Here is a 15138-nt window from a genome sequence, read left to right on the forward strand (position 1 = left end):
ACTGTTAGGTCTATCATTCTTCAGCTGACATAGTCCAATCAGTAGAACACCTCTAGCTGGGGAAAGCAGTTCACAAACCCCAAACTGGATTCCAGAGGCTCCTTCCCCACCACCCCAATTTTTCTGCCTATCCAAATTAGGTCAGCATGGGATTGACTTTCTTCCCTTAGTGAGTGTGTAGAGGTCAAAATACCATGGATACAGCCAGAATCAAGGATTCTTTTAGGAGAACCAGATTCTACAAATTCAGTTAATTGCCTAATGAACTCTTGTAGTTACATCTGTCCAGCTATCCAATTTAATTTTTAAACAGGATGTAATAATGGAATGAGTATTAAGCACCAGCTGAACGGGAGCCTTGCCTCTTGTATGCTGCCAGGTGGGCTTATGGAGACCTATTCTTTCAGGTGGTTGGTTGGTTCCAGGAGTGTTACTTCATGTTTCCTCTCTCCCTACCTAAGCCAGAAGCCTCCTTAAGGCTGGGTTTCTGAAATGCCCCTATTTTCTTCTTTGCTCAGAACTTGACAGCTGCTGGGTTTGCCTGCTTGCCCTCTAAGAGGTATGAGCAGTTTGAATGTTGAGGCTTATGCTCTGTTCCGTTTTATGTGGAGGGGTATATTACATGAAATAGCCTTTGGAATCTATAACGAATTGAGCTGAATATTTATAGGATCTCTTTTACCATAGGCCACGAAGAACTGTGCATCTCCTAGAGATGTTTTTTAGTCTTGGAAGCCCCTTTATGCTCTGTGCCTTAGATTCTGCAAACTTTTCTCAAGGAAATATTAGGGCACCACATGCACAAGATTAAAAGGAAGCCTCAGTATTATCGCATAAACTTTATTTTTGGATTCTTTTTATCCTGCCGTATCTGCATTCATTGCAATGACTTGGATCACATCTCAATAATTGGAGAGGGCACTCTAAGCAGATACTGTACAAGATGGATTACAGAGTCAGTGTTCTGAAAGGCCCAGTATGATTTAGGGCATCAAACATAGGACTGAAATTTCAGAGTCCCAATTTCAGGTTGTCATTCAAGAATTTCCTGAGCTGAATCATAACTCAGGACTGTTGAGGGCTAAACACAAATTTATGAACACTACTTTGAGCTTTTGGGAGGAAATGTGGATAAAACTAGAATTATAAAGTAGTAAAGAATATGGAGTCTTGGTAATTCCATTTCTGTCCTTCGAAAACAGCAGTCTAAATTCCCCAAAAGTCTTGCATGCAGCCTCCCAGATGGCTCCAAAATTCAAATGGTAAAGTAATAGTAAAGCTATCAAATAGTAAAGTAATTTTTAATATGATAGAAGAAAATTATTAAGTAATTTAGTATTATATATAAATGAAACATAGTCTTTGTCCTGTAATAATTTTTAAATGCAGCCTTTGGTATACTACCCAAAGTCTAAGTATGGTTCTCAAAAAATAGATTCTTCTTGGAACAATAAATGTTGCTTTATCCAGAATTCTTTTCAATTTGTGCCATTTTTGCATGAACAAACTCCATGTTTCAAACCTAGAACACAACAGCAAGTTCTTGCAAGTGCAGGGCTACATGTGGAGGATTATAACTGCTGAATTGTGACTGTTATAATTAGACACACCTTTTGTTCCTTGACTAGATCATGGGAAGCAGATGCCTTATTCAGTTGTTGTCTTTAAAAATTTCATCCCAAGAATCTTTGAACTTCTCTTGAATTCATGGCATTGCTTCTCTGTTCCTGCATGGGTTAGGCAGATGAGAAGTTGAGAGTCTCTTCCTTTAACTAGTGCCTTTCTGGGAACAACTGGAGCTAGTTAACTGCTCTGAGCCTCACTTTTCAGCAGGATGTGATGCAGCATGATTGAGTAGCATTGTGGGAGCTGACGAGGTCTTCCACTCTTTCTGCCTTAATTAGGCATAATCGGAAACAGTCTGTCCAACGTAACATTTCTGAAGATATTTTGAGTTTCTTGGAAAATAGCTTAGCTGTAGATGTTGTATTCTTACTACGTAAATGTTTCTGATTCTAATTAAGGCGTTGAGAAAGATGCCCAGAAATGGGTATATAATTACTCTCTTCTTTAGGCTGCAAAATGAACAATGTCAATGTAGTATACACCCCATGGGCCAACCTAAAGAAAACAGCAGACATGGACGTGGGCCAGATTGGATTTCATAGACAAAAGGACGTAAGTGTCTTCTTCCTCCCTGACCTCTCCAAAGGTTTCAAGCCACTTTCATCCATCAGACCAAGAAGCTAGTGGGAGACTTTGCCAATCTTCTGTAAAATGCAGAGAGAGTACATGGGAAAGCAGAAGCATCTTGGGCTTCTTCTCTCAGCACCAAGGTTAAAGCTGGTATAGTCCATGAAAAGCCTGAGGTTGCAACGGAGATCTGATATTGATTGGAATCCTTGCAGGTTGCCATGAAAAATGACCAATAGCATTACCATGCTGTTAAGTATTCAGCTCCCTAATATGACATTCAGCTAAACTCCCAGTGAATGACAATGTATGAGAAACATTACCAGTGTTTAAGCTGATGGTACCTTTTGTAGCAACTGGTTATACGTGCCTTCCCTTATTCACTGTGTAAGTTGGGTGGCCTGATAAATCTGTTTAATAGAATAAATAAATAAATAAAATTTCTAGTAACTCGATTGCATGATGATTTTCTCGAGCCTTAATATTCTAGTGCTATCCATCTGCAGTTCCTATGTTTAGAATAAATTGTGCAGATAAAATTCAAAAGACCACAGTTCACTAAATGTGGCTATTCTGGTTGCAAAAGACAAAAATAGATTTTATCTACTTTATCGATCTTGATAAAAAAAAATGAAAAGAAAGGATGAACCATGTCATGCAAAGGTTCACAGGGAGGACAGAATAGACAGCCTAGACAGCCATGTGTAGGGCACCAACAAGGGTAGACCAGTAGAGCTCCACCCCAATCATCTCTGGCTAGTAGCTATATTTGCTGCTCTAATTGTTTCAGCTCCTTTTGTTTCAGAGGGTTGTCCAAGACTGCTGGGAACAGTGCTTTTAATGGATTGTATGGTATGATCACCTTTGGGAAACAGGGAGAGGGTTACGTTTTGGTGGGAAAACATGATTTGCACATACAAGGTCTTCTATCAGCTTCTGGCTTCCTAGGTTGAAAAAAAATTTCTAAAGAATTAGGTCTAGGAAAGGCTTCTGTGTTACTCTCCCAGGATGACCTAAGGTGGACTAGTGAAATGATTTGATATAAATTTGTATTTTCACTGTGTTCAGAGTTTTTCTTTGCCTTTAGAAACTTAGAAATACATTTTTGGGAGTGTGGAAAATAAAAGCTAGAGTGAAAGAAATTTGGAGGAAACACCTCCAACAACCCTGGTGAAATAAATGCCACATGATAATTAGAAAAAGTAACAAGTGGCTTTCAACTGAGAGGCCTCCTGCCTTTATGTTTGCTGTTTCTCCTTCGAGAGTTGCTTCAACTGAGATTTCCAAGTTCTTTTTTAAAAAACTTAAAAATGTAAGTGATCTATCACTTTTTGAGGCTGTTTATTTCTTCATGCTCCAATACAAGTGACTTCAGGGTCACTCAGTTGACCCCTTGAGCAGAAGGGGTCAGCAGGGCTAAGGACAGCAAGAGTCCTTTTTTCCAAATGGGAACACACACCCTGGCTATTTTGTATGTTGGCTATTTTGAAGATTTCCTGCATTATCTTCAGCAAGTGATCTAATCTCCTGAGCCTGGAAAAACAAGTCCTTTCCAGTGACATCAGAGCGCTGTGAATCAAAGATGGGAGGCCCCAGCATTTTTCAAAATGTATTTTTAACCAAATGAAGCAGAAGGTTACTGCCATAATATTTTCACTTGGTGAACTAGTTGAACCACAGCATAGTGTCCTGCAGTTTTAAAAGAACTGTCAGTAAGATTTAGAAGTGAATCCAGGACGATCAGAATGTTCTGGTCAGTACTAGCAGTAGCTAGTCCTCGCCTTTAAAAATGCACAGTAGAGCAGCCTTCAGAATTTTTCTTTCTGCATATGACTTTATGGGGTTTGAGTATGTGTGAGACTTCAGAGGGAATGGAGGCTCCCTGCCTGCCTGTAGTCTGGTAACTAATAGTGCAGTCAAGGGAGCTCATAAATTTCATGGTTTTCTTTTCCGTAATTGGCTTTCTTAAATCAGTGATTGATCTCCAGTGTTGCAAAGCTCTACTTACTGATCTGCTTAAGTAGGTCTTATTGATGCTGTTTTCAGAGGGTTTCTAACAGTGGCTTCTTGAAACCTTAAAAACCCAATCCACGTTTCTGTATTGTAGTCTCAGATTCTCATGAATCTTTCCCTTCCCCTATTTTGCAGTATGGATGGAAGACATCATTGACATCAATCATATATCTGTGATGCCAGATGCAATTTTAGTCCATAGTCTAAGAATCACAAAATTACACAGTCGGAAATAGCTATTTAAATCATCAGGTTCAGGTTCTCTGAAAGACTGCTTTACTTTGGTGACTTGCATAACTGTAGCAGTCAATATATAGTAAGAGAAACATGGTGGCAGGCCTGGCCTTTCTACAGCCAGGTAATCCTGTTTACACCAGAATCAGATCGAAATATTTGTTTCCTTGAAAGGTGCATCCAGGCTCTTAACTGTGTTGGATCTCTTGAATGTCTACTTTCTTGGTACCTGTAAAAGCATTGGCTCTCCAAATAGACCATGGCCATGACCATTTGAGGTGCTTCTACCTCAGTGTTGCCTTAGGGAACAGAGACAAGTTAATTCAACTACATTTTTTAATAAGAATTACAGTTCTTTCCTGTTCCAAGGTGAAGATATTGACAGTGGAGAAGAAGGTGAATGAGATTTTGAACCGACTGGAAAAGACCAAAGTGGAACGATTTCCAGACCTGGCTGCAGAGAAAGAAGCCCGTGATAGGGAGGAGAGGAATGAGAAGAAGGCCCAGATCCAAGAGATGAAACGGAAGGAGAAGGAGGAAATGAAAAAGAAAAAGGAGCTGGAAGAGCTTAGGTAAGTAAGGAAGTGGGTTCCTTTCTTGCTATCACTAGAATGGGCAGCTGTGGGAGATCTGGTTGAACTGATAAGCACAGGGAGTATCCATAAGTTTGGATCTTAAGCAGGCCATGGATGAGTTTTGTTTTAAACTATGAAGGGAACTGGTTTGGCTTCTTGAACAGCTTGCTTGGGTGCCTGCCCGATTCTTACTTGATTTTTCTCCTGTGTCCCTGACTTTCCAAATAACTTGAAATAGAACTTTCTAATAATGGTAGTGTAATGCCAAGACATGCAAATGTGAGTAGATTAATAGGTACTGCTTTGGCGGGCAGGTAACGGCGCTCCGTGTAGTCATGCTGGCCACATGACTACGGAAGTGTCTACGGACAAACACCGGCTCTTCGGCTTTGAAACGGAGATGAGCACCGCCCCCTAGAGTCAGATGCGACTGGACTTAATGTCAAGGGAAACCTTTACCTTTACCTTTAATGCCAAGACTGCTGCTTGTTTTTTTCAAGGCTATCTCCATACTCCTCTATATAATACAGAATACTGACATTGTTAATTCTGGACTCTCTTCTTTGGCACTGTTTAAAGGGAGCAAAAACAGATTTAAGAAATAGTCAAGAGTTGTCTGTCAAAAAGTAGCGTTTGGGTTGTATACGTTTGACTTTGGCTAGGATCTGTACAGGAGGTGGGGGATTGATGGATGGATTTTTAAATCCTTTTTAAGCAGCTGTTTTTTCCCCACATTCTGCAGCCTTTTCAACTGGGGGAAGTGCCATTGTCAAAAACTGGTATCAAAAAGTACTCATGTTCATAAAGGGTTTTGACTGCTGACCTTTCCTGTCTTGAAGGAACAGTTAGAAAGCCAGTGCTGGCTAGTCGTGGTTTCTGTATAAGCCTCTGCTCAGGCCCTTCTAGCACAGAGAACTAATCCATCCTTGAGAATATGAGGTTGCCAGTGATTTGGGGTTGGGGCTATACAGCTAGTTAACAGAGGCCTTATTCCTTCTAGGGTGAGATGGAGGGGAAGAATATTTTGGTTACTGAAGTCATTGACCCATCAGAAAGGGAAATGGTTTTCATCATTTTCAGCAATTAAGTCATCCTTTCTCAATGTCAGGCAGTCCAGATCAGCTTTGACTTAAGTCTGGTTTTCCAGATAGCCAACAATTCCCTGCTCTTCTAAAGGCTCTTCATAGAGCCTCCATAGATTGCTGAGGCTGTAGCTTTTTCTTTCAGTTGGCAAGAAATAAGTAGAAAACCTCTGTATTTCTTAATTGTGTGAAATGAGTAGGTTTTTTTCCTGTATTGCAGCTACGTGCCTTTAGAGTTTATAGGAGTCCTGCCGGGTTGCTTTGTTTGAGAGATTTTGAAGGTAACTCAGCAAGGCCTGATACTTGTGTGTGGTTCAGTCAATAGACACTGCCAGTATCAGCTTCTGACTGGTCATATCACAAGGAAAGCTCCAAAGTCCAGTAAATAAGCATGCCAGCCTCTTATTCCCCATTCTACATGGCTTTTTAATCAAAGTCTTTTATGTTTATCATTCAAACCAAACCACTATTTTGGATATGTGGAAACTGGAATTTGAAATCTAGTTGTCAATGGATTTTTTTCAGGATGGTTCAGACCTGGCATAACACAAAATGTTTTGTTATGGAAATGAATGCAAGATAAACTTGATTCTTATGTGAATTCTTATTCATTACATTTCTTTATCTTGTTTTTCTATATTTCTAGAGGTTTGTTTCCTATTTTACTGTAACTTACTTTACTATAATTTGTCTTTGTATACTTCTCTATGTTACTCTTTCGCTCTATTCACCCTTTTTTTGAATTCCATGGAATTTCACCTGTTGTTACCTTTATCTTACATTATAATGCTCTGCACTCTTCCTATACTTTGATTTTCTTCTCTCCCTGGAACTTTTGCCATTATTCTAATTTTATTCTATACTCAGACTTTTAGCTTCTAATTTATAATCTTACATTTTTTTTCCTTTTGCTGTCCCTCATGCTGAGTCTCGCCTTAGTGGCAATAATTCCCATTTATGTTAATTATTTAACCTTTAAAGAATTAAAATGTATTGTTGCAAGATTTGTTTTTATTTTCTTTTGCAGAAGTTACTCTTCCTTAATGAAAGCAGAGAATATGTCCTCTAACCAGGTAAGTTTTTTGATACTTTTGTGATGGGACTATGGATATTAGGATAGTCTTCTCTGATTCCACCTTTCATGTTAGGATGTATCAAGTAACATGTAGAGTGACAGAGAACGAAATGGTTCTTGCTTACCTGATTGCTTCCTAAGCTACCCTGTCACTAGTCAGCTTCAGCAGAGGAAAATCTGCACCCTTGAGATCTTCACTTTCTGTCTTGGCAAGTGAAGTCTGACATTCTGTTCCCATAGTGACCCACCATTTGCTCTCAAGAAATTCGTAATGGCAACAGCACCCTCTCACCTGGGTTCCCCAGCACTTTTTATTGATGGACATGTTGCCGTGGATAAGTCATACATAGCCATCATGACTAATAATAATTGGTGGCATTAGTCTCCATCTAATTTTCTGAATTGGCAGCAAATTTTGTAAGCAAATGCTGGTACTTGATAAAAAAAGTATTATTTTTTAATCTGTCCTGAATCTCCCTCTGATTAGCTTCCTTGGGCAATCCCCAAATTCCCTTATTATAAGAGAAGGAAAGAAACTTCTTCCTATCCATGTCATACATAATTTTTTTCCCACGTCATACATAATTTTATGCAGCTTTGTCATGTCTCCTATTATGTGTCTTTTTGTTTATACTAAAAAGTTCCAGATATCGCAGGCTTTTCATATAATAGAATGCCTCTAATACTTCGACATTTTGGTGGTCCATTTCTGCATCTTTACAGAATAATTTCTAAAATGTAATTACCAGAACCGTACACAGCATTCCCAAAGTGACTGCACTGTAGATGTCTATATAAGGTCATTTCAATATAGGCATTTTTAAAATTCCTTTTCGAATAATTCCCCCATTTCAAATAATTCCTCCTGTGGAACTTAGTGGGTGACTTGTGTCACTCATTTTCTTACAGGTAGTCCTTGCGTACCAATGGAAATTGGGACTGGGAACTTTTTTACTAAGCAATGCAGTTGTAAGGTACGATGTCACATGACTGTACCAACTTACAGTGGCAGTCCCAGCAGTCCCAGTTGCCATTGCTAGGCAAATCCTGCACAGTTGCAGCATCCCAAAGTCACACGATCACCATTTGTGACCTTCTGCTGGCTTTCCCGTTGACTTTGCTTGTCAGAAGTTGGCAGTGAAGGTTGAAAATGGCAATTGTGACCACAGGGTGCAGTGATGTCGTAATTGCAAGCTGGTTGCCAAGCGCCAGAATTGCAGTCATGTGACCATGAGGACACTGCGGCAGCACAACTGTGAGGGCCCATTGTAAGTACCTCTTGTTCAACCCTGTTGTAACTGAATGAGTGGATGTTAAGCAAGGACTACCTGTATTGCCTAACTTAACTTTATAGGGTTTTTGTTACAATGAAATGAATGCAAACCTAGAGGAAAAGTGGGATATAAATTTAATAGGAAATATTAAATTTACTGTGTAATATATGTAGGAAATGTTTATCTTTCCTTCTCATACATTGCTGGCCCATACTGCATCAGTATACTTGTGAATTTTTGGATCAGCTGTGGATTACTTTGGTATGCTTTTTTGGTATTGTCAACAAGCCTGTCCACTTATTACTCATCCCTAACTCCAGATACAGATAGTCCTCATTTAGTGACTGCCTCATACAGCGACTGTTCACATTTACAATGGTGATGAAAAAGTAACCTTGCAAAATTTATGACCTTCGCAGTCTGTAAAACAAAGGAAACCTGAAGTAAGTTCTTAAGCAGATTTGGGGTTTCACTTAGTGACTGCTTTGCTTAATGACCTAGTTGCCAGTCCCATTTGTGGTTGCTAAACGAAGACTATCTGTAGCATAGAAGTTACTATAGAATAAGTTAAAAAAACATTGGTCCCAGAACAGATTCTTGGGGGACCTCCTTGTTTACATCATTTCCTGATTTTTTAAAATCAGTTATAATTCAAAAAGTGTAAGGAATGCACTGGCAACAATCAACTGCTAGAGCCAGGAATTGGGACAATTGAGGTGAGGGATGTCTTGCCAACCAGTGAGATTTGTTTATTCACATGAAATTCCAGGAGACTTCTAAGTACCTGACTCCAATTTAGGGAACCTCATCTAGGAAACAGATCTTAGCAACTAGCTTGTGTTTTCCATAATCTAGTGGTCAATCCTGCTGCCCAAAATTTTTTAGTCCCCAAAGAGCCACGATATATTTGCTATGTTGGCCTTATCTCCAACTGGCATTCCAGTCGAGTGAGACCCAGATGCAGAGGTATTTTCATGAGGGGCAGGAATTGACATAGAAGATGGAAAGTGTCCCTTTACCCTAATGATGTGATCAGAGGGGATCAGTAACATTTTGCATCATGAAACTGGTCTACACCCATTTTGGGGGGCAGTGGTTTTCAACCGCATTGCAGTAGCAGGCTGGTGTGTGCCACAAAAGATCCACAGGTGTGCTGCATCAAACCCCGCCTCTGTAACATCACCGGGACAGACTGCCTCTGTTTCTTCTCCTGAGTCCCAGCAACCTGTGATGTTATGGGACTTCCAGTTTCGTGACCCAGAAGTCCCACCTATGAGATGTGTTCTGTGAGATGCAACCTAGAGGTTCTGCCTATGAGATGTGTGCTGGGAGATGAAAAAGTTTGAAAACCTTTGCTGTGGGGTCATAGGAACAGAAGAGTGTGACTTCAATATTTCTGTCCCTGAGGAAGTTGAAAGAAAAGAAGAGAAAATGGTTCTGGTATTAAATCTGAGGTACCCAGCAGCCTAAAACATTAAAAGTACTAAAAATATCACTTCTGACACATATTTTTTGTCTTTCCTTCTACAGGATGGCAATGACTCCGATGACTTCATGTAAATCAAGGTGCCTCTTGTGGAAGATGAAGATGAATTTTGACATCTCAGCTTTTTGCTCTAGATGCCAAAAATAAGCAAATGAAATTGGGAGTCTCTTTACTTGTTTCATTGTGAGCAGCGAGTATCTGTTCTTTTTCCTGGGCAGATCATTCTCGTTAAAGCTCTGAAACCATCAGTTCTGACTCCAGAGCTACTAGGATGTCTGTACCTCCTGGAGAGACTGGATTTTGGGGTGTCTGTTTTCAGAAAAGGTTGAGGAGAAGGCTACACTTAAGAGGCTTTGAGCCAGAAAATCAGTTTCTGCCTTAAATCTTCCTGGGGAGCAGATCTGGAATGTTTTGCCATTATCTTTTGAATATGAGTCACCAAGCTGAGGATGTTCTTATCATACAGTGTTTGGGGTTTGAGATTTTTTATTAGCTTTCTTGGTTGTTTTGGCAACTGGGTGCACCAATTTGAACAATTTGATTATACCTCCCACCCCTTAGAAATCTGAATCTAGAACAGCCGTCTTTCCATGCTTATAACATACTTGGCCAGAATCCAGAAGTATCTTTCACCCAACAATGAGCATTTCCTTTCATTTGTGGGACCCTGCAAAACCCAGTGCCACCAGTCAAGGAAAGAAGTATGTGCTTGAACCTGTGCACTTTTGAGCTGCTTCTGTTTTGTTTTGGTTCCTTGTGATCTTGGTGCAGAGCTTTACATGAGTTTTTTGCCTTCCCAGAGTTTGCTGCTGGAATAGTAGAGATTATGAGCCAGGGAAGCTGTCACTGTTGTCTTCATTCAAGAGGACATTCAGAAGGTCTACTTATTTGGTTCTCTTCTGACTATCATCATAGAATATCTCTTTGTGGTGAACTTCAACCTTTTCTTTTTGTTAAAAAACAAAACCAGAAACCAACAAAAGGTGGCAAGCTTCTTTCTCACTGTTGCATCTAGTTTGGCATTACCCACATTTTTCTAGTTTGGGTTTTTTGTCTCTCTTCTGTCTTCTGGTGTCATAGGGGGATCTTCTAAAAAGTATAGCTATTGCATAGGAAGTCAGGATCCCTAGATATGAAAACTGTTTGCTCAGCTTCAATAGGGAAGAATAAGGTGAATGTCTTTATTTGAACCTAACAAGTGCCTCAGTATAAAAAAATATTTATGGGGGAAAATGGTAGCGGCTGCTATCTTATTATTAAACTAGAGAGCCTCTGACTGTGGATGTTGGAGGAAAAAATTATTTGTTTGCTGAGTCACCATCTTTTACTGTATTCACTTGTTTTCTGCAGTGTTACCACTGAGCATACAGAAAAAGCTGAAGGCTGGCCTTGACTTCTCCAAAGGCTCAAATTCTCACTGTTGTTCTGATGCAAGATCTTTTAAGTTCTTAAATAATCCTAGAAAATGCCTTCAAAGTGGTTCAAGATTCAGGACTGAAATTCTGCTACTTCAGAGGTTACTGACACTCAGCAAGAACCTCCAAAAGTAAAGAAAAAAAAATAAGAAAAAAGCGCTGCACTGAAAGTGGGATCTGTATGCTTTCGTTAGGTTTCCATGCCTCCCTGAAATCTGCTACAATAATTTCTCCCAACTCTCTGAAGCAGAGTTTGAGGGCATACAGAAAGAGAAAATACTAATGGAAATCTAGTTATGTAACATTGGACCTTAGACCTTATATCTAAGATGTGTCTGCAGATGAGGTTTCAGCATCTAGGTACAGAAAGGTACAGACTAGTCTGGTGTTCACAGTAAAAAACTCTCAGTAAATAAGCTAATTTATGAGTAGGATAATAATGCATACAATAAAATAAGACTTTTATTTGCAACTTTGTCATATTATAAATTACTCAGAACAAAGCAAAATTATTTGTTCACAAAGAAACAAAAGCATGTATCTAGTCACTGTTTTCACAGAATGTCATTTTGACTCTTCAGCAGTTTGAATTACTGAATATTACAATTTCAGTAATTGCTTGGCAGACCTCCATCGCAAATATAGTTCATTTCCTTTGAGACTTTACACAAGATTTGGCTCCACATTGCCATTCTCATTCTCTTATAAAATAATTCATTTTTTAAAGAGTTACAAATAATATAATCTCATTGGATTAGTATTAGCTTAGAGAGACAGATGACACAAATGTGTATGTATGTAAAAGCCAACCTAAATAAATGGTGGCTATAATTCCTAACGCATCATCATGCTTCAGTCTGTAGCATTGTCTCAGATGATCTGGCTGTGTAATGATTGCCTATTCTAAACACCATCAGACTCATAAGCAGAATCACAAAGATATCTGATTTATTAAAGAATAGTATGCAGGTTCACAAAGAAAGCTGAGAATGGAAAAAGCGTGCCAAATGCAAACTAAAAAACCCTCGGTACAAACGAGATCCCTCCCCCCATAGAATCTTCCCAGGCTCACAATCCCAGGTGCTCCTAACGGCTTCTGATGGTCCGCAGGAAAAGTCCTTGAGCAGAGCACATAACCCAAACACATTCCATTGAAATGAACATAGATACAGAGCTTGGTACAAGGTTTCACAGCAGCTCCCTCCCAAACAGAAACGCGCGTCAGTGCCATGGCATGTGAAATGTTACGATGTACAGTGCACATGGAAACAGTGAACATGACAGGCTGCTTAATACTGTTTTTAGAGGGTGGCACCTAGAATATAGCATTATTTATAGCATTCTTAAAGATGGTTTCTTTAGGCTTCTAAAGATTGCGGCTTCTAATAGTAATAACATTTTACTATATTCATTGTACACTGTGATATGCCTGCAGAATGACTACTTTGATTCTGGAGACTAGCATGATCAGGACTTGATTGCATTCTGGAGTGCAACTTTTTCCTTTCTCTTTGCTCAGGAACAAGGGCTTCCTTCCTTGTTCCCACTGACTTTGGGAAAATGAGAGGATCAACAGAGTGAGGAAAATGACCCCAAATAATTTCTAAACAGGAGCAATCTTTCATTTTTAATGAGGATAACTTTTTATTTCATAATTGCAGCAAATATCAACTTTCCTGCAACTAAGAATTTCCAAGAGATGCACTCAGAGGATTCTTCTGAATAATAGGACATCTTCAACCAATTAGAGGGCATGCTTTTTTTTCCTAATGTACTATATTATTCTTTTGGATTATATCCTGCAACTAAATTGTTTAGCTGTTTCTACCCTTACACAAGTGTTCATTGCTGAGACTGCTGTAGTTTATTTTCTCATTGAAAGTCATACAGATGGTTTTCCCAAGTTCAGTGATCTTGTTCTTTTGAAGGATTCAACCATCTGTAAATACCTGTCTTCTGTCTCAACCTGAATCTTGTCTAAACGGATACATAAACTATTTAAAACTATGACTGTGGATTTTCTTTCATCTTAGATTATTTTGATTCCTCTCACATTTGTGAGGCACATGGACAAATTTTGATCTGCATTGCTTCTCTGCATGCATTGACAGAAATTTGTGCTATATTTTGGTGTTATTCCCCTTAAACAATTTTGTAAAATGTCACTGTTCCCCCCACTCCCTATCTTGTAAATGGTAGGAAATGGGCTCTGGACATTTTAAGGTCTCTTTCCTAGGCGTAGGCTTTTCTACATCTTCCTCCAAAACTTTCTCACTAATTGGTCTCAACAAACATATTTTGCTTAACCCATTGACCACAAATTTGGGCTCCTATTCAACTATGATTTTTCCAGGGGATATTTCTGAAACGGATGTTTTAAGGTGGCTTTCTGGTCTTTTCCTTCTCTTCATGAAACACAATGCATCGAGTCTGTGCACAATGGCAAATTGTGTTTTGAAGGACACCACAACCTCCCCAAGATGATACAAAACTTAAGCAACCACAGATGTAGAACTGCAGAGAGACCAGGGAGATGACAAATTGCTTGCTGCAACTGGCAGTCTCCAGCTGTACCATCTGTACATTTGCATAACTTTCCTGCCTTCTCTGAGCAGTGCTAACCTTTCACAGAGGTAGTAAAGGAGGCCATTTCAAGATAGTGAGTTGGGATGAATGGGACTGCTTTTAGCTATCTTTTAGTTACATATGAATATGGAAGTATGCTGGCCTTAGCCAAATGCAAAAAAAGCATTAGTACTATAGGTGACTCAGTGCGAGTTGTCTACTTTGATACACAGTAGGAATTAATACTGACTCCTAATCAGGCCTCTAATTTCACTGGGTTGCAATCTCGTTATTGATCCTTGATGGCTTTGATGCATGGAATAACAATTATGAAAAATTGAGACTAAACAAAAGTGACAGTCATTGGACTTGGGTCAGTCATTCTTTCCTAGGTCTCAACTGTCTATTTTTTTCTTCCTTAGCACCAACAGAGATGAAGTTAGCAAGAGAAAACACCCTCATCAATAATCTTCAGGAATAAACTGAAACACAAAGATTCAGGATTAACGTTTTAAATTTTTGTAATTACATTAAAATCCAGTGGCAAACCTTGAGTCCATATTAAAAAAAAATCTGTTGATTGTTTCTTAAGTTGCAGCTGATCTCATGCAACCTATGTTATATAAGCAAAAAGCATAAAACTTCACTGATTAAATCTGATGGATTCATTCTGACCAGAGGAAGTTTTGAGTAGCTTTCTGTTGCATTCATCCAACTAATAAGATCTCATGCCTACAGATCACATTTATTTCGCTTCCTGCAATAGTCCCACATTCCTATTCTCAGGACAGTAGCCACCAGGAGGCAACATCAGTTAAGTATTTAGGTTAGGCACAGTCTTGCCTCTGGGGAACCTTTAAGCCACTTGTTCTGATCCTTTTAATTTACAACTAAACTTCTCCCTGCAGTTTTGTGAACTAAGTTGGGTAAATAATTGCATTACAAGTGATAGTAAGTTTATTTATGGTAGATTGTGAATGATTGGCTTTGATTTATTTGTATTTACATTTTGGCTGTGGCTAAAGAGATAAATTACAACCGAAACCAGCAGCTGAGATCTGCATGGTCAGTTTAAAGACCTGGATGCCCAGGTGGCTTGGGTGAGGTGGAGCTTGGTCTTTTGTCAGATCAGAAGCGTTGCAAGATGAGAGTGAGAACTTACTTGATGTGGTAGCTGCAGCTGCTCAGGTCTCCCAGGAGTTGTGTCATGGAAGAAGGAAAAGACC

General features: G+C 39.3%; 1 protein-coding gene across 4 annotated transcripts in view; it reads left to right on the forward strand.

Annotated features, from left to right (window-relative positions):
• Positions 1-14881, forward strand: part of CCDC25 (coiled-coil domain containing 25) — a 29611-nt gene extending 14730 nt beyond the window's left edge. The window contains exons 6-10 of one of the 4 annotated variants that reach the window (XR_010067759.1): positions 2075-2178; positions 4810-5012; positions 7125-7170; positions 9977-10237; positions 14335-14881. Coding sequence is in view for 2 of the 4 variants with exons in the window: in XM_063300296.1 (XP_063156366.1) it covers positions 2075-2178; positions 4810-5012; positions 6016-6148 (440 nt within the window). In the remaining 2 variants the exon portion in view is untranslated. Of the gene's footprint in view, positions 1-2074; positions 2179-4809; positions 5013-6015; positions 6151-7124; positions 7172-9976; positions 10899-14334 lie in introns of those variants that run through there. The other 3 variants (XR_010067760.1, XM_063300296.1, XM_063300298.1) reach the window with 3 other exon arrangements.
• Positions 14882-15138: the final 257 nt, after the last annotated feature.

Source organism: Candoia aspera, chromosome 1 (genome assembly GCF_035149785.1).
Source record: "Candoia aspera isolate rCanAsp1 chromosome 1, rCanAsp1.hap2, whole genome shotgun sequence".
NCBI classification, from domain to species: Eukaryota; Metazoa; Chordata; class Lepidosauria; order Squamata; family Boidae; genus Candoia; species Candoia aspera.